The sequence below is a fragment of the Spermophilus citellus genome (genome assembly GCF_964194105.1).
Source record: "Spermophilus citellus genome assembly, chromosome: 16".
Lineage (NCBI taxonomy): Eukaryota > Metazoa > Chordata > Mammalia > Rodentia > Sciuridae > Spermophilus > Spermophilus citellus.
This window is the reverse complement of record NC_138196.1, coordinates 62,390,504-62,412,573: the sequence shown is the minus strand read 5'-3', so window position 1 is coordinate 62,412,573 and position 22,070 is coordinate 62,390,504. Positions and strand designations below refer to the sequence as shown.

The 22,070-nt window shown below is 36.3% G+C and overlaps 1 protein-coding gene across 3 annotated transcripts in view; it reads left to right on the top strand.

Annotated features, from left to right (window-relative positions):
• Positions 1–22,070, top strand: part of GALNT7 (polypeptide N-acetylgalactosaminyltransferase 7) — a 127,335-nt gene that overhangs the window by 47,837 nt on the left and 57,428 nt on the right. For all 3 annotated transcript variants that reach the window (XM_081268879.1, XM_081268880.1, XM_081268881.1), the window contains exon 2: positions 14,983–15,443. In XM_081268879.1, coding sequence (XP_081125005.1) covers positions 14,983–15,443 — 461 coding nt within the window. The remainder of the gene's footprint in view (positions 1–14,982; positions 15,444–22,070) is intronic.

The following is a 22,070-nucleotide window of genomic DNA, read 5'->3' as shown; positions in this document are numbered from 1 at the left end:
ATTTTTGAAAACCATTCTGTTTCTGTGAAATCACAACAAGCAAGCACAGCAATTCAGTTTAATGGCTCTATGTGTCAAAGTGACTAAATGAAAATAATTCCTTTTTTTCCTTTATAGAAATAATGATACACTCATCTGATATTATTTTATCAGTATACAACATTTTCTTATCTTGATATTCACCTAGGTAGTGGGCATTATAGTAAGCTATTTCTACTTTTGAAATAGTAATTGGATTTCTAGAAGATTATTTCTATTAAAATAGTCCTCTGTGAATTATTTTATTACTACTCCTAGTTAATAGCATTGTAATTAGTTTGAAAATAAGGGAATTTTTATTGAAATGAACTGATTGAAATTAACAGTGATTCTAAGGAATATACATAGGTTTGGGCATATAAAAAACCTTAAAGATAACTATCTATTTATCTAAAGTTCACTCAAAATTTTAGTTTGAAAAGCTAAAAAACAAAAACAAAACAAAACAAAAAAAAAAACCTGGATGCCTTAGTCCAGGGACAGAGTAAAACAGTTGAGAAATGGGCTATGGAGCCAGAGACCCTAGATTTGAATCCTCAACTACCTCCCTAGTTTTGGTTTTCAGTAAGTTACTCTCTGGCCTCACATTTCTCATCTGTAAAATGGAAGAATAGTGGTTCCTTATTTAAAGGGTTATTGTAGGGGTTAAAAGAGGTGGGTGTCATGCACTTGAAATAGTGCTTGTAAGGGTTCTTCTGCCCCTTTCTGTTTGTAATAGCTATCATGGTGGACATCAGTATTCTATAAAACACTTTCACTGATTAAATTGATTTATCACTTTTTTTTTTTTTTTTTTTTTTGCCTCTTCCACTTTCCTGTTAAGCCTTTGGAAGTTCTGTTCTAATTTTGGCAGTACTTTGACAGTTGACAGGCTGTCTTCAATGTGTGCTGTAGTAACAGCAGGTTTCCTTTCCCCTTCATTCAGACATACCTGGTTAAATATATCGAATACCTTCCCTATATCAGGTAAAAGAAGTAAATCTTTGGGATTGAAAACAAACCAGGTGACTCAGGGTCATCAGATATGATTATGGCAAAATAAAACTGAGGTATTTTATTAAAATTATCTCTCCCAATTATTATGCATATTATTTGCCAGAATTTTACTCTTGGTTGCAAAAGGATATCAGATTTCACTTGGCAACTTATGTGTTACCAGTGGCAGTTGGAATGTGTCAGACAGCTGAATTCAGGCAAGTGTGACTGACTGGCTTCTCTCAGCTAATTGGTAGAGTTGCTTCCTATTGCTCAACAACTGCTGGGTTTCCTTCTCTTAAAGTGCCAAAAAGTTTCTTGAAGTGACCATTTGAATTGTTTATAAGGTATTCTAAAAAGAATTATAAGTATTATGAACATTTTTATTATAAAATTGAAATATTTCTAATATCTAAAAGGTGGTGGTTAGCAAGATTAAGAAATGGAAATAGAAATGGAAAATTTAATTTGAAGTTAACTGCATTAAATTTTAATGTTTTAGTGTAAGTGTAATTTGTGTGCTTACATGATAAACCAGAGATTAAATTAGGAAACATCCTGAATTATTCTCTGTAAAAGCAGTATCTTGCTGTACTACTCCTAATTGGTTCAGTTTCAGTTTCGATTTCCTAGTGAGCTTCTTCATGTGTCCTAAAAAAACAGATTGTCGATTGCATCTGTGGATTAGCACTCTGTGAGCATTTCCTCTCCTTTTTCTGATTGATACCTTTTACACTATGAGAAGAAAAATAAATGGAACTGTAGTCTCAGGTACAATTCACATGTCTTAAGAAGCATAGCAGTTCCTTTGTGATGATGTGATAAACTTCATCTGTCTTTATGGAACCAAGCATTTGGAAAGTTTTTGATTAGAGAAGAATATCAAAACCATAGCTTGATCATGAATAATTGGTTTTATTCCATAGCCACAGCAATCTTTTTGGCCATAAAAAAGGCAGTGGTGTTCTTTAATGGTCATTTGAACTACTCAAAATTCACAGTGGTATGTCAGAACAGTCACTTAACATAGAACAAAAAAACATGTTAGTCCTTGCTTTTGAGAAAGATTTATTTAATTCCTTGTATAAAATTGTTCAAAATGCTTTCTTCCTTATTTCACACACTGTCAAGGGAAATTATAACCTAACATATTGGAGGAGCAAAAAAGTCTTTGACAAGGCAGATCTCATTGTGCAGAATTGGCTATTTCTTTGGTGTAAGTGGTTGCAAAAGAAAGACTTTGTAACATGATTAAAAAACAGAGTAAAGATACAGTAGTCTATATTAATTGCACATTTTGAAGGCCATTGAAATTAATAGCTTTTATAAATTTCTCAATTCCTAAAAGACATCACCAAATAGTCTTTTTGAAATGATTTAGCTTTGTAACTACATGCTCAGTTATTAGAAGCCAGATAGACTAGGGTTCAAATCCTAGATCAGTTACTTACTAATTTTATGTTAATGCAATGGAATTTAGTCTTTCTAATCATTAGCTTTCTCAATTACAAAATGTGAAAATAAAATTACAAGACCTATGTTACTGATCTTCCTGGATGGTTGTGAGGATTGGAGTATATAACATACTTAATAGTATTTCATTATTTTACTTTTTAAAAATCAAATTTTGCATTACTGTCCCCTCCAAAATAATCCATCTAAAAAAAATGTTTCTTTTAGAAACATGGATGCCAGAACATCATGTTTCCTATTGAATAAGTGTTATTATTTTGCTTATGGAGGGAAGAATAAGGAAAAGAGAAATGACAGAGAATTTAGGAGAAGATACATAATAGAAATGTAATAGAAACTTCCTGTGCAAAAGACTGCAAGACTTATCAATTAGAGCTTGTAGTCTGGTTGGAAGAAAAGGTAATATATAGGATAGTTAAAGAATTAGAAAAGTTTTGAGTAGAAATTCACAAAAGGGAAAATTACTAGAGCAGATGGCAAGGGCTAAATCTGTATAAATGGAATTGGAAAGGAGAGAAGGAAACAGGTCAGTGCTATAAGCTAAGGTTTTAACCTTAGCCAAGCCCTATAGGCCAGACTCAGTGATATATATGTATATGTGTGTGTGTGTGGCAGGGGGATGTATGTATTTTTTTTAAAAAAATGATCTCCTGACAGGGCATGACTGACCGTTGAGTAAGAGGACTGCTGGAATACAGTATGTAGAATAGATTAAATAAGAGGCTGGTGGAGTAATTCAGACAGCAGTGGTGAGGATTTAAATCCCAGGGAGGAGAAAACTGCTGGTGTCTGCACTTGTGTTTCATCTTTCCTATTGCAGTACAGGGGCTGACCTCCTCCTGACCAAGCCTACTGCTGCTTTGGCTCCCATCCCTTCCGCAATCTCAGGGTTTTTTTTTACTCTTGATTACCCCCTCTCTTATGTGTATTTTAATGTTTCACCCTTGCCTTCATTTTAGAAATACTCAGGTCTTCCCCATTAAAACAAAACAAACAAACCCAAACTCCTCACACACCTCCTGTTTCCTCCATCTACCTCTGCATCTCTACCCTGCCCCTATTGGGGAACTTTTCACACATGCTGTTTACTCTTGCTTGCACACTTCCTAGCTTCTCATCTCCATTCACCCTGCTTGGGCTTTTAACCCAAGGATATCACCAAAACAGCTTTTAGCTTTCCCTAAAACCGTCCCTCAAATTCATGTTACTGAGCACACTGACTTGGTTTTTCTTGGTTTTTGGTTTTCTTCCTATATATTGTGCTGATTCTTTGTTTCCTTGGTAGATGTCTTAAGAGATTCCTGCATGTGAAGTCCAAAGCACTCTCCTTTTCTCACTATAATCTTGCCATCATTTGTCCATGCCAGTCCTTATGTCAGTTACTATCTACATAAAGATGTCCACCAAATTTTTATTCTCTAGGCCAGACTCTTTTTCTAAGCTAAAAATCTGTTTTTCTCCTCATGAATGTTTCAGAAGCACTTCAATCTCAGCATGTCTAAAAAGGACCTCATCATTTTCAGTGCTGGTCTTTTTCAGCATTTTCTCTTACAGTGAACAGCATCCAATTGTGTAGAAACTTGCATTTTACAAGTTAGATATCCAGTCCATCATGAGGCTTCTCCATTTTACTTCCTAATGAACCTGCGAATCCGTCCACTTTTCTTTCTCCGCAGCCAAGATCCTCATCCTGGCTAGTACTATCCATTCCCTTATCTATCCTCATTCACTGTGGCTTCCTTCTAGTTGGTGCTCTTATTCCCTCAGCCAAAGGGTTCTTTTCAAAATGCTTATGTCCTTTCTATAATGCATTAAATCTTAAACTATTTACATGCTTTTCACTGCTCTGAGAATAAGACCAGGCTCCTTACTGTGGACACCAGACCCTGCTTGGCCTGGCTGCTGTCTGTCTTCAGCCTCACCTGCCACTGAGGCCCGTTACTCTTGTACTCCAGCCACATTTTTCCCTTACTTGTGATTTGATTATCTGAGTCCTCCACTGGACAGAAAACTCTACAGGAGCAAGCATGTATTTCCTTATCTTTGCATCCCTGTAACCTGGTATATAGTGGCTACTCAGTATATATTTGTTAATCAGTCAGACATTTCATTTCAAATTAGTGTCTAGGGCAGAACAAGAAGATCCCAGAAATACCTTTTGTACTCTAGATGATAGAAAGCAGTGTGATAGTTCCATCTATAGCTGGATACTGATAAACAGAAGGAGTCCTAAGGCCTTTAGATCCATGCTTGTGGGGCCTCCATCAGTGCTGTGTGTCATAGCTTGTAAGAGAGTCATACTGCAGAACTGCAACTAAACAACTCAACTTGCCTTATCTACATCTTTAGGCTTTCTAAGTCTTACTAATTTAATACCATGCCTTCAGTTTTTAGCCCCATTAGCTACTCCTTTCTTGAAATTCTCTCCTGCATTGTCTTTCAATTTTTTTCCTTGTCTTTCTGAAAACATCTTAATCTGGTAGAGAAAATGAATGGAAAAGGATACTAATTCCAAAATATAACTCTGATCTTGCATGCACCCCTCCAATTTCTAAGAGGATGGATTCTAAACCACTTGGTAGTTCCTAAGAGTCTTCTGAGGATCTTCCAATTCAAGTCTCATCTCCTGCTCTCTCCCCATGTATCTCCTGCACTTAACCATACCAAAACATTTGAAGTTCCCAGAACAGTCTGTGTTCTTGTGTTTTTGTACCTTTGCCTCTGCCTAGAGTGACTTCCATGCCCCACTTTCTGTCCCTGCCTCCTTACCTACCAGTCCTCACCCTCAGCTTTGTGATAGGGAGCCCCTACTGTTTTCAGACAGTTTCCTAGGCTTCCCTTCCCCCAGGCCATGACCCCCTTAGAGTAGAGTGCCTAGCATGTAGTAGGCCTGTACCAAAAGACAATTCTTTTATCTCTTAATGGTGCCTATAAATAGTAACTTGAATACCTAATATACTCCAGATAAACTAGAGTATCACTGGATAACCATTCTCCCTTGAGATCAGGCATGTTGATAGTTGAATAGTAAAAAAAATGTCAAAAAGTTTATTACATGAATAACCTTGATCTACTTTCAGATAATTTTCTGGCTGACATAATTATGTCAGTTTGTCAAACCCTCCTACAGCGGATTTCTAGTCATGACATGATAGCAAAATGTTGGTCTGTGCTTCAAAATGGTATATCTGCCTTGAAAACTTAGAGGTATTTTCTGTCATGGGGTGATTTTTTTTTTCCACGTTTGCGATAGAAGATTATCTTATACCAATCAAAATGTAAGTATTGTAGAGTCCCACATTGCAATGCAATACTTTTTTTTATGAGCTGTTATGAAAGCCAGGCTTCAGGGCAAAGCAAGGAAGCACTAGAGAAAAAGCTGTTTTATGCATTTCCAGCTACATAAAATAGGAACACTTCATGTGAGAGTGCTGTATGCATTCTTGAATTTCTCCCCTAGAGGGATAATAGGACATTGCTCTTTTGACTTTCAAGAGGGTATTAAACTATTTTCTTCTAATACAAATGCCACATTTTACTTTATTCTACTCTCACTCAGTAAAATGTTTCCCTTAATGTCGAAAGAATTATTGATGATTCTGTTGGTGACATAATTTCCTATATGGTTTTCAGGAAGATTCAAAATCATTATGTGGTTTCACTGGATTTGCCAGATGTGAAGGAGGATTAAGAATTAAACTGTCTGCTTGACTTTGGCTGACACTGAATTATAAAATAAATTATTACCTCGGAAACAAGAATCAAAGGACAGGACTAGATAAGCACTTCCCTGGATTAAAAAAAAAAAAAAAGTGTTGAGTGTGGTCTTCAGGGATTGATGTTGGGAAGACTCTTTTAAAATGTTTTAAAGATGATGTAGAAAAGAGATTCTTAGCTGGTCTAGGTAAGAAAATAGAGTTGATTGGCACAAGCTAAAACAAAGTTCCAAAATATGTGAGTGGGCAGGAGAGGAGCAGATGTGACCTCATTTCAATCAGCTCAGCTTTTAAGTAGTTCCTCCTTTCTCCACCTGATGAAATGCTGTTATTGTTCTTTTGAAGGGTCTATTCAGCTGGGTTAATTTCTTATCCTTCCAAGCCATTTGGTTTTTAAATGTATATTTCCTGTCTCCATGTGCATACATAATATATATTCATGCATAAATTATTCATGTGTTTAAAAATCTTCACAGATTTTTATTTTACAATCCTTTTCTCAATACTTTGCTTTCATTTTTTTATTCTCCTAATACCATTCTTGTCTTTAGACAGGTCATTTTATAGGAATATTTTGGTAAGATATATTGTAAAGTATTGACAGTTTTCTGAAAACATTTTATGTAACTTATTATATGTTATCTATAAAATGAAAAAAGTCTACTTAGGAGCTCTTTTTTTTTTTTTAATTCAGGAATTACTTAGCTCCCAAACATGGAGGAGTGAAAATCTAACCATTATAGCCTTTTATGATTGCAAGAAGTATTATCTGCCTTTTACTAACCTGTGGGAGATGGGGCTTTGTAATAGCACTGTATTCTTTGTATTTATAGCCCTGTCTTGATAATTTGTGCTCTTAGCACTGAAATGACAGCATAGTCCTGGACAAATATAACTATTACATCAGCTTCTGAAATATACTAAACGATGATTTATTGGTCATTTAATACTCATGTGATTCTTGTGATTCTTAAAATTCAGTTTAAACCAACTAAAGAGTTAATATTATATATGCACAATAAGAAATAATTTAAAACCTGCAAGTATATTCATGATTCAGTTCATTAACTAAAGCATAAATTTTTGAAAGATAAAAATTATTTCAATTTCATAAATATTTTTAAATTTAATGTGTTTCATAGAGTTCTTGATTAATTGTCTATGATAATACTTTGAACTGGGCCAATTAAATAGTCTCATGAATAAAAGTTTTGTTTTTTTTTAAATAAAAGGATAATCAATTTCTTATTTTCCTATTGTACAAATTAACCTATATTTTGGCCCTTTGCATATTTCTTCATTTAATTTACTTTGAAGTATAACCTAATTTTTTCTGATCTGATTTAGAATCTCTATCCTATTACTGTTTACAACAAGCACCAAATTTAGCAGAAAGCCATTTACAAGATAAATTGGCCTAGAGAACTACGACTAACATCAGCAGATTTACTTTCTCATGTTTAAATAAAGTACTCATTTTCTATGAAGCACCAAATTTCACTTGCAAACATTATTTATCCAAATCTGAAGAAGAGAAGAAATTTTTTTTTAAAAAGGATTATTTAAATTTTAGATGTGTAGGGAAGTAATGTTTTCAGTTATCTCATTTGGATTTCTGAAATGCTAGCTTAAATCAAGTCAAGCATATGATAATATAAAGATTCAAAGTCAGTTTATATTCCAGCAGGGTAATAAGAGATGATCCACAGCTAGATATTCTTTGTGTACTCAGTCTCTAAACAAACGTGCATTGAGTGTCTACTGTGTACTACGTGCTTGGGGCACACAGATAAGTAATATGCATTATGCTCCAAGAGTTCTCAGTCTGATTGGGGAGAAACAGCTAAGGCAATACAGGAAGAGAATGGTAGAAACAATCACAGGACTGTGGGAGAAGGGTAGAAGTTTCTGGAAGCTGAATTCTGAGTTTAAGGTGCTGGTTTGGACTGCTGTATGCTTAATGGGAATTTCACATTTACAGAATAGGACATTAAAGATTATAAAAATAATACAAAGAAGAATTTTGTGTGAAATCTAACCTCTAGGTTGAAAATTGAAAGTTTTTACTAATAAGGAATCTGCAGTTTACTCTTACCTTTAAAATGTATACTATACAAGATGGTTTTTAAAAAGTAATTTTTAGCATAATTTTAATAATTTAATCATGTACTTTATTTAGTGTTGATGAACTAAAGTTTGCTCAGAATTATACTATAAACTTCTAAACAAATTTAATAGATTTTTTTAATCCATACTTACTAATATCACTTCCCAAATTACTTTTAAACTATCACTGGAATAATTTAGAGTTTCCAAAGATAAAACTCAGAAATTGGAATAGTTTTATATTTCCAAAGGTTTTTTGTTAGTATGACCTCCTATCTCTGAAACACTTTAAATAATGTATATCCTATAAAGAAATTCATACCTATCTTTTAGGATTGGGTTCTGTTAAAAAAAATAGTAATATTTCTTACTTGTTAAAGAGTGATTTTCCTTAATGAAGAGTTGCCTAAAGCTTAAATGAAGAGTTGCTTCCACATAAAAAATTTGTATACTACCACTACCAGTATATATGAGGGAGATGAAATGTTAAAAAACTTACTAAGAGATCTCCTTTAAATACAGATGGCCACAATAATTGGACATTGGCTGATTTAAAACTGGAGATACCTTAGGGCATAATTATCATCCAAAGGCAAAACATATGCAACTGATGAGTCAATATTTTGTATATGCTATATTAAATGGAGGAAAGAAACTTGTTTAACCCCTATGTGGTTTCTTAGATGGATGATTTTAAATGCTTAGAAGAGATCAAAGGCTTATGTTCCAAGCATCCCAACCTCCTCATTTACCTGGAGGAAGAAGCCTTGGTTGGATTAGAAATACCTGGGATGACTATGCATATCTGTCTCATGCTTAAAAAGTGAATTCAGTCTCCAGATAGAGAGGCTGGGAAGGATGTTTGGACCATGGATTAGAAAATGTAGATAACTTTTGGTACTTTCATGAGTTTATCATTGGTAACTCAAGTAGTTTTTTTTGTGTGTGTGTGTGTGTGTTTTTTTGCTTTTTATTTTGTTTTGGGTACTAGAGATTGAACCCACGGTCACTTAACTACTGAGCTACATACCCAACCCTTTTATTTTTTTAATTTGAAGCAGTCTCCCTAAGTTGCGTAGGCCTTGCTAAGTTGCTGGGGCTAGCTTTGAACTTGCAATCCTACTGCCTCAGCCTCTTGAGCTGTGGGGATTACAGTTGTGCATCACAATGCCCAGCAGTAACTCAAATAGTTGATTGCCAAAAATAGTTGATATTTTTCTACTTATTATATAGTATTTAAAATTTTTTTATTTGTTCTTTTTAGTTATACATGACAGTAGAATGTATTTTGACACAACTTCCCATTCTTGTGGTTGTACATGATATGGAGTTAAACATGTTGTGTATTCGTACTTGAACATAGGAAAGTTATGTCCGAATCATTCTACTGTGTTTCCCATTCCCATTTCCCCTCCACTCCCCTGACTCCCCTCCGTCCAATACAGTGAACCTTCATCCAATCCCCGCCCTGCTCATTGCCTATTGTGACTCAGTATCCACATATCAGAGAGAAGATTGGGCCTTTTTTTTTTTTTTGGCTTATTATTAACATGAAGTTCCCAGTTCCATCCATCTACAGACAAATGCTGTAATTTCATTCTTCTTTGTGGCTGAGTAATATTCCATTGTGTATGTGTACCACATTTGCTTTATCCATTCATCTGTTGAAGGGCACCCATATATAGTATTTTCAAGGTTGTTTCCCATTAAACAGTCAGGTCACAAAACTATGTTATCCTACAATGAGTAAGAAATTGTGGTAAAACTGTGGGGAAAGATCCAAAGATCTAAAGCTTGTCTCTCTAGGTATTTTGTAGTTGCTCAGAATTACTCTAGGTTATACAGAAATCTTCAAGAAATTGGTGTGTCAATGGAGAATACCTTTTAAGAATGCCAAATGGTATGCATGGAAATCCAAAAATTGATTACTTGCTTATATAACAATGAAATTTAGCACAAGACTCTTACATAATGGGAATCTTCCTTTTACTCAAATGACTATGTGTTTAAGAATGTGATCTAGCCAACTTTAGGAAGACATTAATTTCTGTATTATTCACTATCATATAGGATAGATCTGCATTATATATTGCATTTTATGTTTTGATTATGCTTATATGGTTTATGGGGAGGTCTCCAGGCCTCTCAGGGGGTCCTTTTTTCCTGCCCAGGAGGGTATAAACCACAGGAAAAAAATAAGTCAGAAATGATTAGTAAAGAACAAAAGACACAGAGTCAGAAAAATAGTTTTACAGTGGAGCCCCTGATAGGCCCAGCCCACACAGGCACTGGAGCTGGACAATTAAAAAACGGCTCCCATGGTTTATTTAAGGGGGGTATATTGAAGGCAGGAAATAGATTCCAGGGGTGGAGTCTTGCTTCATGATATCTTGCAGTCAGCAGGTTGATTGGCATCTTGGCAGGTCACATCCATCTCTGAGAGGCTGTGTGGCTGTAGTAAATCACCCTATCTCTGGGGCTGTGTGGGGCCTGGGACAGAGCTTGAATAAGGTCACATGTGTCTGGGCAGTATTAGCCAGAGGAAATTTCCACTGGAAGTTCCCAGACACCAGATTCTCCTATTTACTAGACTGTGATGCCAATGTAGTCCACACACGGCCCACTGATGGCTCTTGACAGTGATTAAAGAGGAGTAACATTTAATTGGCTCAAAATTCCCTTTTAGGAATTATCTGCTAAAGTCCAGTATATATTTTAAGCAACACTAACTTACCCACTTATAACTGGTTTCTGTAGTGGATCTGAAGTCTTGAGAGAAAAATAAAAAGAGTAACTATTGCTATTATATAATAGGCAGCTCTCTGTAGTCAGGAGTCTTAATGTTTTAGTCCCTAGGGTTAAGTTTGGGTTCATGTGGTTTACTATAGTACTCAGTGTGGCCCCCCTGCCTAAGTCTAATTTATAGCGTAAGAGTTGCTGACCTGGATTTCTTTGGGTGGAGTAGTCACAGTGATAACTGCTCTTTTCTTCATTCTACTAACTCTTATTAGTTTTTACCTTAGCTAGGCTCTTTTTAAAAAAAAAAAAAGTATTTCTCTCAGTGGATAATTCTTCTTATCAAAATGTCATGGTATTTTACTAAGCCACACCCAGAGCTTGAGTGGAATTTTTATATTTACATAAATTTACTTACCTGATAGCATACTTTCTCCATTTTTCAGTTCTGCCCTAGTTGCTAACGGAGTTACTGCCACTGGGAAGTGGCCTTAAATCTCTTCCTAGTTTAAGAGTCTTAAAATATATTTGGAAATTGAGTCCTTACCTGTAATGGATGACATCCTATATATTCAAGGACTGGTAAGGTCTCTGTTTAATCTTGGGTTTATCCATCTTAAGCCCTGATTAAGCACAGATCATTTGACCCCTCCCCCACCCCACCCCCCAGCAGAGCTACAACTCCCAGTGCAGGAAGCTCTCCCTGCTCTGAAAGAATCAAGATTTGGGTCTTTGCTTAGCACAGACTGTCAGATGGGATAGCTTAGAATCCAGCCATAGTTAAACAGAGAGAAGCTAGGGTACTGAGGCCTGAGCACCCCATATTTTCTACTACGTCCTGCCACATGTTGGCAAGAGTGTGAGGAGTCCTGCCTATGATCACACCCTGTTTCCTCTGAACTTGTAACAACTGCTTTATTTTTACAATCTCCCTTCCTGCTCTCTTTGTCCCTTGGTTCTTCTGCTCCTAGTTGAGTAAGTGCAGCCAGAGAAAGGATGCTAATGTGATTTTTCTTAACTAAAGGTGGTTTTGATCAAATGGGCTTCAAATTACAAAATGAAATTTGTCTTGTTTTACTTTTAAATTCTATGGCTTATGAAGAAGCATAACCAAATAGTATGCATATTGTTCAAAAGTGGCCACTTTTGCTAAATTGTAATTTCTCAAGAAATCATGTGACTATATAAACTCATCATTATGAGTAAAATTTTCTAAGATCCATCTATGATTTGAAATGCAAACAGGCCTACATTACTGTCATTTGCTCCAAAAACCATTTTTCTAAATCCTCTGGATTCATAAAATTTCTTGCAAGGCAGGACTATCATGGAAAAATGGCAAACATAAGTAGGATTTGGGAATACAAGGTAGGGATACTTTTTAAGTTGTAAGGTGGACAGTGATTAGTTTGGCCTTTTATCTGGTATTTCATATTACCACCTGTGATAAGTGACTTTATTTTTCAGTTCATTTCCATCTTTTTGAACTTAACAATCTCAGAAAATTATCTAATGATTTTCTTCCATTTCTACTCAACAGTGATCCATTGATTTTTACTATACAGTAAATTAGTTGTTGCTTATGAAAGTTTCACGGTGCCAGTGAGTCACAAAGGCATTTACTGATTCTCATTTACTCTCAGGAAAAGGAAGTGTGTAGTTTTCCTTCTCAGGGGAACTAAGAATTACACTGCTTTATAGCCATTCTTTGAACCATATAACATATAAGATTTGATATGATTATTCTTAATTGACTTGGGTTAGTCAGACATTTCTAGAATTTGGTTCTGCCTTCAGATTTAATGATTATGGGCTTTAAGAAGTGAGCAGATTAAATTTTTCTGGTGCTGTTATATATCACTTTTTAGTGATATAATACTGTATAGAGAATATAGAGTTACATCCTTGGTGAATTCAAAGGTATTGGCAGTAAGGGTCTATCTGACCCAACCCCTTTTCTTTAATTTCAAATTCTCTATTCTTTATCTTTAACCTTTCTTCTCAGAATATCTCTTACCATCAAAGCAGAAATTTTAGAATTCATTCATTGATTTATTCAGTAAATTTTCACTGAAGCCTTATATGCCAAGATAAACATTGGGAATGCAGTGGTGTGTACCATAGACCTTTCCCTAGAGTTTATCATCTAGTACAGGGATTGGGAGGCCAAATCCAGCCCACCATCTATCTTTGTATATGAAATTTTTTCCTTCCCCTAGAACTGGGAATTGAACCCATGGCCTTCAACATGCTAGGCAAGCACTCTACCACTGAGCTACATTTCCATCCTGTATATGAAGTCCTATTGAAGTTTATATTGTCTCTGGCTGCTTGCACCACACTACAATGACAGACTTGAATAATTGCAACAGAGACCAAAAACAATTTTGGTCTGCAAAGCCAAAATGTTCACTACTTGACCCTTTGCATAAAAAGTTAGCTGATCCCTGCCTTCTTTGGTAATGATGGAGGTATTATATAAATGCGGGAAAGACAGTAAATGAAACAGGTATATGGTGTGAGGTCAATGTCAAGTTCAGATTTGGGGGTTTCAAATTTAGGTCCCAGAGACATATAAATAGAAATGTTAAGGAAGCAGTAGACTATAAGGTCTAGAGATCAGGACTATTATGTGGGCTGGGAAGATGGATGTAGGAATCATCAGAATAAATCTGGTCACTAAGCTTAGAAGAGATTGAGGTAACCTGGAATGAGAATGGCATGGCAAATGGACTTCTCACAGAATCCTAAAGAAAACCAATAGTTTAATATTGGACAACGAACCATTAAGTTAAAGAAAAATCAAAACAACTTTTAGAAGAAGATAAGCCGAAGTTTGAATCCATTAAAACTTCTATTATTGAAGTGGGTGAATTTGGGAAATATTTAAATAAGCACAGGCCAGCCTAGATAATAGCATGTATTTCACAACTGGATAGGTTGGTTTCATATATCATCATAGTCCATATTCTTCTAATGTATAGTTGTCTTCCTGTAAACCATTAGGTAATTTAAGTGGATGATCAGACAAATTAAATCACAGTGTCCGAAGGGAGAACACAGGCATCAGTATGTATTTTAAGTCCACTGAGGTGATGTTAATGCTGGGAAATACTGTTTGGGGAGAAGAATGGTTCTGGCTTAATAAGTTAACAAAATCTCTCAGGATTTCTGACTGAAAGAACTACATAGATGAAGAGGGTCCAAACAGAAAAGAGCGGTGCCCCCTGATGAATATCCTTATAAGCAGAACCTGTTTTTACCTCTGCCACTCCTGGAATGGGGCAAACTAGGGATTTGGGGTGGTTTAAAAGACTTGGTTACAGTTATTAGAGTTTTTCTCATAGTTCTGAATTCAGCTAAACTCTCACTGAATAGAAAACACTGAACTGGCCTGTTGAGTACATTTCCTCACCTCGTTCCTCTGCCATTTGGGGTATGAAGCCAGCTGATGGATGAGATCCCTCTAATACCTTTGCCATCATATGGTTGTATTACTTACTAAAGATTATATTTATCATATACCAGATGCCTGTGAAAATTATTACTATACAACATGACCTATTAAGTATCTGTTTTAATCAAAGATCCTAGAAACTCATTGCTCTAATCCTTAACAGTATTAACCCTTAACAATATTGACATTAGTAAGAGATCTTTGTTAGTTAAGTTTATAGAAATGATTTTTTTTAAGTGTCCATTCATTTATATTGGAATAGTATGGTGAGGAAATAGTCTATTTCTTGGTAGTTCCATTCTACCCTGAGAAAGATCTTGTAATATGAAGACCTAACAAAATGGCCTGCTTACATTTCACATTTTAAACTGTTTTTATTGCCGCCTCAGCCTTTCTTTAAACATGAAAATTTGTATCATAAACTCTACTGTGGTGCTTTGCCTTCATGTACTCATTGTATATCCCCCTCCTTTTGTATAGGAAGACAGAGATGTCAATAACCCCATGCCCAACCGCGGAGGCAATGGATTAGCTCCTGGGGATGACAGATTCAAACCTGTGGTACCATGGCCTCATGTTGAAGGAGTAGAAGTGGACTTAGAGTCTATTAGAAGAAAAAACAAGGCCAAAAATGAACAGGAGCACCATGCTGGAGGAGATTCCCAAAAAGACATAATACAGAGGCAGTATCTCACATTTAAGCCTCAGACATTCACCTATCGTGATCCTGTGCTACGCCCCGGGATCCTTGGTAACTTTGAACCCAAAGAACCTGAGCCTCATGGAGTGGTTGGTGGCCCTGGAGAACAAGCCAAGCCATTGGTTTTGGGACCAGAATTCAAACATGCAGTTCAAGCCAGCATTAAAGAGTTTGGATTTAACATGGTGGCAAGTGACATGATCTCACTGGACCGCAGCGTCAATGACTTACGTCAAGAAGAGTAAGCACACATCCTCTTCTTTCTAAAATTGGGGCAACTATTGCTTTGCTAGATATTGAGATTGTTAGGGATGGAGAAAATATTTATGCCTTTATTTCAATGAAATAAGGGGACCTTTGGTGAGCAAAATGACCTGAAAGATGAGGGCCTCCATTTTTGTCTTCATATTGAAGGTACAATGTATAAAATGCTGGAGTCTTCTATATCAGTGCTACTGAAACAAAACATGGTCCCCAGACTGATAGCAATCTATGATTTTTGTTTGTTTCCTGCCCACAGTGAGAAAATTAGCTTATACCAGGATGAACATAAACTATACCATTAAATACTTTGTTTAGTTCACCTGACAATTTTTTGATACAAAACTTCTTCCACGTATTGATTTTCATTCTGGAGCAAGCACGTTCCTTATCTTTTTTGTGGAACAAGAGTAAATACCAATACTGCTCTGGGTATCTCATATTATTAGGTAGATTTATATTTCCTTTAATTTTTTTCCTTAGTACTGAAACAAGAAATTGAAGCATTTAAATATATACAAAGAAGGAATACTCAGATAAAACTGTGGCCTAAACTTTCTTTTTTTTTTTTTCTTCATGTGATATATAAGTTAAATGAAGGATTTCCAGCTCTTAAGTTGCGACAGTGATTATTGAATGAACTCAAAACTTTTCTCTTTCAGTTTATTCAATAACTGTTTCTACTAGTGTGGTATCTAAATAACTTTTAATGATGTGTATGCAAATTTATTCACTACTGGTAGAAAACTTTCAAAGTATATTCTCAAAATGATGTATTGTTAGCATAGTCTTCATGTGAAAAGGTTAACACAGCAAGTGCACAGACCCCCCCAATATCCACCCACAAACACACACACACACACACACACACACATGGTTGCACCAGTATCTTTATAACCACTAAGTAAAATTCCATACCTAATGTAGTACCACTCAATAGACGTCAGACACTCATACACGTATTGGTAAGAATGAGAAGAGATTAATGAAATGTGCTTAGAAAGTAGGAGTGGATAGCACCATGACAGTAGGAAACGTAACTTATACAGAGAAGAGTTAGCATCACATGGGACTGTGAAGAAAGAGTCTTGGACCAATTTATTTATATTTATATTAGTAGAGACTTGCCTTGTCATAGGGTTGCTAGATTAGCCCATAAAAATACAAAATGCACAATTAAATTTGAATTTCAGATAGATAGTAAAAAAAAGTATAGCCCCATACTGTATTTGGACATACTAAAATCTTTTTGTTGTTGTTTATGTAAAAATCCAAATAAACTGAGTGTCCTCTGTTTGATATGGGAGTGTTTCTAGTCAGGAGGTGAGGGTGATTGTTGCAGAGTTAGAACTTTTCAGAGAGTACCTGTTAGAACCCATAAAAAGATCTGCTGTCCCAACCTACAGGGTGTCCCAGTTATGTTAAATATAGCACTCAGTCATATACTTCATATGTACAGAGTACTCTTTACTCTTTTAAAGAGGGACTTTGAGAACTTGTGGCATTCTCATACTATATTGAAGGAGAAAGGGAAGGGAGGGGAATAAGAAGAAAGAGTCTATGGTTTATTGGCTTCCTACTTCATGCCAGGACTTATAAGTTATTGAATTCTTACAACTAAACTATGAGAGAGTTCTTACTTGTATATGTAAAGTCTGAGGCTCAGAATGATCACTTCTTTATATATACCCAGCAAAGTGGCAAAGCTGTGATTGACCCTGAGATGGCTTGGTCTGAAAACCCCTTCTCTTTTCACCACATCACCCTTAAGGTATGTCTCTTTCTAGATAGTGAACATAAGAGTAGATGTTACATTCAGAAGGTGAACTTGGCAGTGTGCAAATGGAAATTTTAGCACATGAACTAATTATAAAAATATATGGTGTAATTTCAAAAACTAGTATAAATATAGATAGTTTTCTAATCTAAGAAATGTGGTATGAAAATCAAATTATGTACAAGACTTAGAGTTGTGCACAGGATTTAGAGCATCCTCCATGCTTCCCTCTCTGTTACCTCTTACATCCAATCTATCAGCAAGGCCTCTGGTTTCTACCACCAAAATATAGCTCAGATCACTTCTGAGGTTCATTTCCTTCATCTCCATTGCTATCACCATGTCCACATGACCATCATCTCTCTTGGAATCCTGCAAAAGCCTATTTACTGGTCTCTATACTATTATTCTTACTTACTGCCTATTATTTATACAGAAAACAGGGTGGTCTTTTAGGACCCAAAGATGGTCTGTTGAAAACCATTCTGTGCTTTCCATTGCACTTAAAATAAGACACAAGCTCCCACCCTGCAGCAGCCTCTATGCTGTGACCCTATAAGGCATGATCTGCCTTGTGGACCTCCTTTTGCCACCATACTCCTCACCCATAGCACCCCAGCTATGTTGACCTGTCCCAGAGTTTTTGCATATGCTTTTCTCCCTCTTCCACGAATGCTTTTGCTCTTCATCTGTTGCCAGCCCTTTCCCATCCTTTGGATTTCAGTTGGACTTTGCTAACCATGTTGTTTAATTTAGTAGTGCCCCACTTAATTCTCTTTTACTACTCCCTGACCATTTTGTTCATAGTATTTATCAAATTTTATACGTACAGGCTGGGATTATGGCTCAGTGGTAGAGCACGTGCCTAGCACACATGAGACACTGGGTTCAATCCTCAGTACCACATACAAAAATAAATAAAATAAAGGTATAAAATTAAAAAAAAATTATACTTATCTAGTTGTTTATTGACTTATCTTTCTCACTAGGTAATAAACTCCTAAGATCAAACACTATGTCTAGGGCTGGGGTTGTAGCTCAATGATAAAGCATTTGCCTAGCATGTGTGAGACCCTGGGTTCAACCCCCAGTAACACACACATTCACATGACAATGTCTCTTTTCTTCACTGGCTACTCCCAGTAATTAAAATATAGGAGCTCAGTAGTACCAACTAAATATCTCTTTGAGAGAATGAATGAATAAGTGAGTGAGTGAGTGAATTAAGGGAGTAGGCCAACATTCAGCCCTTGGCCCCAACACCAGATATGAGATCTTCAACCTGTTATTTATCCTTTCTGACCTCTAACTTAAAATGATATTAGCAATAACAATCTCAGGATTTACATTAGAACTAAATAACAATAGATTAAAACTCTTATTATAGACATGTTGTTTAGAAACTTAAGTTTAGCTCCCCTACTGCTGTGGCACTTTTCTTAGTACTTTGTCAACATTGGAATGTTTTCAGTTATTATTTAACTTTGATATTCTTTATTGCTTTTTGAAAGGCACAAATATCACACATGCCTTAACTATGTCATCTTGCTTCTACTTGTAGCTTCTATGATATCAAAGCCTTCATTTGTCTCTTGAAAATTTTAGACACACTGATTGCCATCTGACTCCCATCAGAGTCCTCCTAGCTCCCCTACAGTCTCTTTCCTATCTCCCCCTTTCCCCTTTCTTTTTGCCCCTTTGCTTCTTTTCTCCCCTCTCCTTTTCTTTCCTCCTCCATTTTTCTGCCTTTTTCTCCCTCCCTCCCTTCTCTCATGCATCATATAGTCCATTGTTTCCCATGCGCTTTCCTTTGCACATCTACAACAGGACCTAGAAATAGGATGTTTTGTGTTTTTACGTGTCATTTTATATTTTGTCTCCAATAAAATACAATGACTCAAGACTACCTTAGCAAATACTCCTATGCCTTTATTTGAAATCCTATACTAGTGATAAATTCCTCTCTTTTTAAAAATATTTCAAGGGCTGGGGTTGTAGCTTGGTTGTAGAGTATTTGTAGTATTGGTTGTGGAGGCGTGCATGAGGCCCTGGGTTCCATCCCCAACACCACAAAAATAAAGAAAGAAAAATGATTTTAAAAGTGAAAGAACGGACAAGGCTCATTGTCGGAGAAAATGCCCATTTATTGAGGAACAGCTCTGCATATTTATAGAGCTGGGGGTGGTTTGACAGTTATGACAGTTTAATGGTTGAAGGGTTTGACAGTTGGCATGGGGTACTTTTTGATTGGTGGGTAAGGATCATGTGAGCCAGCAGGGCTAGTCTGATTGGTGGATAAGGATCATGTGAGCCAGCAGGGCTCACCATTGGACAGCTCTTCTCAGGGGATGGGGAAGTTAGTCTTCGGAGCCAGGGCAACTCCCAACAAAAAGCATTCAAGTGTAACAACCCCCAGAAATAATTTTTAAATCGAATCCACATTACATTCTAAGCTGGATTCTTGTTTTTCCCCACATTTTAAAAATTTGTTCTTTTTAGTTATATATGACAGGAGAATGTATTTTGACATATTATACATACATGGAGTATAACTTCCCGTTCTTGTGGTCGTGCATGATATGGAGCTACAGTGGTCATGTATTCATATTTGAACATAGAAAAGTTACATTCGATTCATTCTGATGTCTTTCCCATTTCCGTCCCTTTTCTTACTCCCCACCCCCACCTTACCAATCCAAAGAACCTCCACACACACACCCTGCCTATTGGGAGTGAGTGACCACATATCAGAGAGAACATTCAGCGTTTGGTTTTTTGGGATTACCTTTCTTCACTTAGCATGATAGTCTCCAGTTCCATCTATTTACTGGCAAATGCCATAATTTCATTCTTCTTTTTGGCTGAGTATTATTCCATTGTGTATGTGTACCACATTTTCTTTATTCATTCATCTGTTGAAGGGCACCTAGATTGGTTCCATAGCATACCTATTGTGAATTGAGCTGCTGTGAACATTGATGTGGCCATTTCACTAGAATATGCTGACTTTAAGTCTTTTGAGTATATGCTAAGGAGTGGGATAACTGGGTCAAATGGTGATTCCATTCTAGGTTTTCTGAGGAATCTCCATACTGCTTTCCAGAGTGGTTGCACCAATTTGCAGTCTCACCAACAATGTTTGCATGTACCTTTTTCCCCCACATACTTGCCAGCATTTGTTGTTTTACTTGTATTCTTAATAATTGCCATTCTGACTGGAGAGAGTTAAAATCTCTATATTAGTTTTAATTTGCATTTTTCTAATTTTAAGCTGGATTGTTTCTCACACTTTTTAAAAAAATCAGATGGGTTTCATTCCTCTGTGAACACATAAAAAGTTCATCGTAAGCTGGCTACGATTCATACCTATAATTTCTGCTATTCGAGAGGCTAATGTAGGAGGATTGCCAAGTTCAATGCCAGCCTGGGCAACAGAGTAAGACTATCTCAAAAAGAAGAGAAAAGAAGTGCAATGCAGAGTATAACAATTTTTTAAGAAAAGTTATTCATAAGCCTAAATGTGGACAATCTTAAAATTTTTCTCTAAAATAAAAAAGAACAAGTTTTATATATTATCTAATATGCAAATTGCACCTTTCTGCTTTACTGACAATATATTGAAAACATACCATACTTTCATATCTCACACAGCGTCCCTTGTCCCTCATGGAGAATGTGCTATGGAGCCTATCAGAGACTGGCTTGTTTTTGTTGACTTTCTGCAACATTAGAATATAGGTCTTAACAGCCTGGTTCTCTTGCTTCTATTAGTCACATAAATGGGCCACCTGTAACACTTAGCAACCAAGCTTTGGACTGTTGGTCCACATCTGACACTGTGGTTAACTTGTTTGTTCTTGTAGCTATTCCATACTCTTTTAGGATGAATGTGTTCTCCCCTCGAAGCAAGAGAGAACTGCCTAGCTGCCAGCATGACTCACACTTAGTATATGATAGCTTTGAATTACATTCACTGGCTGAGTAATTTACTGGTTGTTGATTGCTTGTGAAAAGGATGAGTAACAGAATTTTGAGTGAAATGGAGCCTACTTCTTTATTAAAGACTTGAGTCAAGAATGACTTCATCTGTTTTCATTACTTTTTTTCGATTAAAAAAATATGATTTCCTTTACAGTTTGCCAGGCATTAACTGAGTATCTCCAATACGTAAGGTACCATGCTAGGAAACACAACTAATAGAAAACATAGTCCCTGCCTTCAAGAGGCTCACCATCTGTACCCAGGGAGAAAGGAAAGAATGACATAATATGGGGCAGAATAGAAGAGCTAAAGGAAAGTGTTAGCAAAATGATTGGGTTCAAAGAGTCACTCTTGGTCACTTCAGGGGAGTCAGAGAATGGTTCACAGAGGGGATATAAGGTAAGACGTCTGAAGGATGAGTGGAGTGTTCCCAGGAGGATGGAATAGGGCATAAGACATGAACAAGTGGTGTGGTTTACTTGAATCAGAAAGTATATAGAGAAACAGAGCTGGTAGGGTAATTAGGGCATTGGAAGGCCATGATGCAATTTACCAAGTCAATACTGAATTTAATATTCAGGCCCACTGAAGGTTGATAAAGAGAACTTCAGGACTGTTGGACTGGTAGAATGGATTAGAGGGTAGAGGACCTGTTAGAGGTTAGTGGTATTGGAGTAGGAACTTCAGTGGAGATTACAGAACCAAAAGAGCTCGATGTAAGAGAAGAAAGAGTTTGAATCAGTAGGCCTTGGCAGGTGATCAACTAGAGAAAAAAAATCAAAGGTAAATGCAAGGTTTTGAAGCCCAGTAATACAAAGAAGAATCACGCCATTAACAGAAACAGTGGTT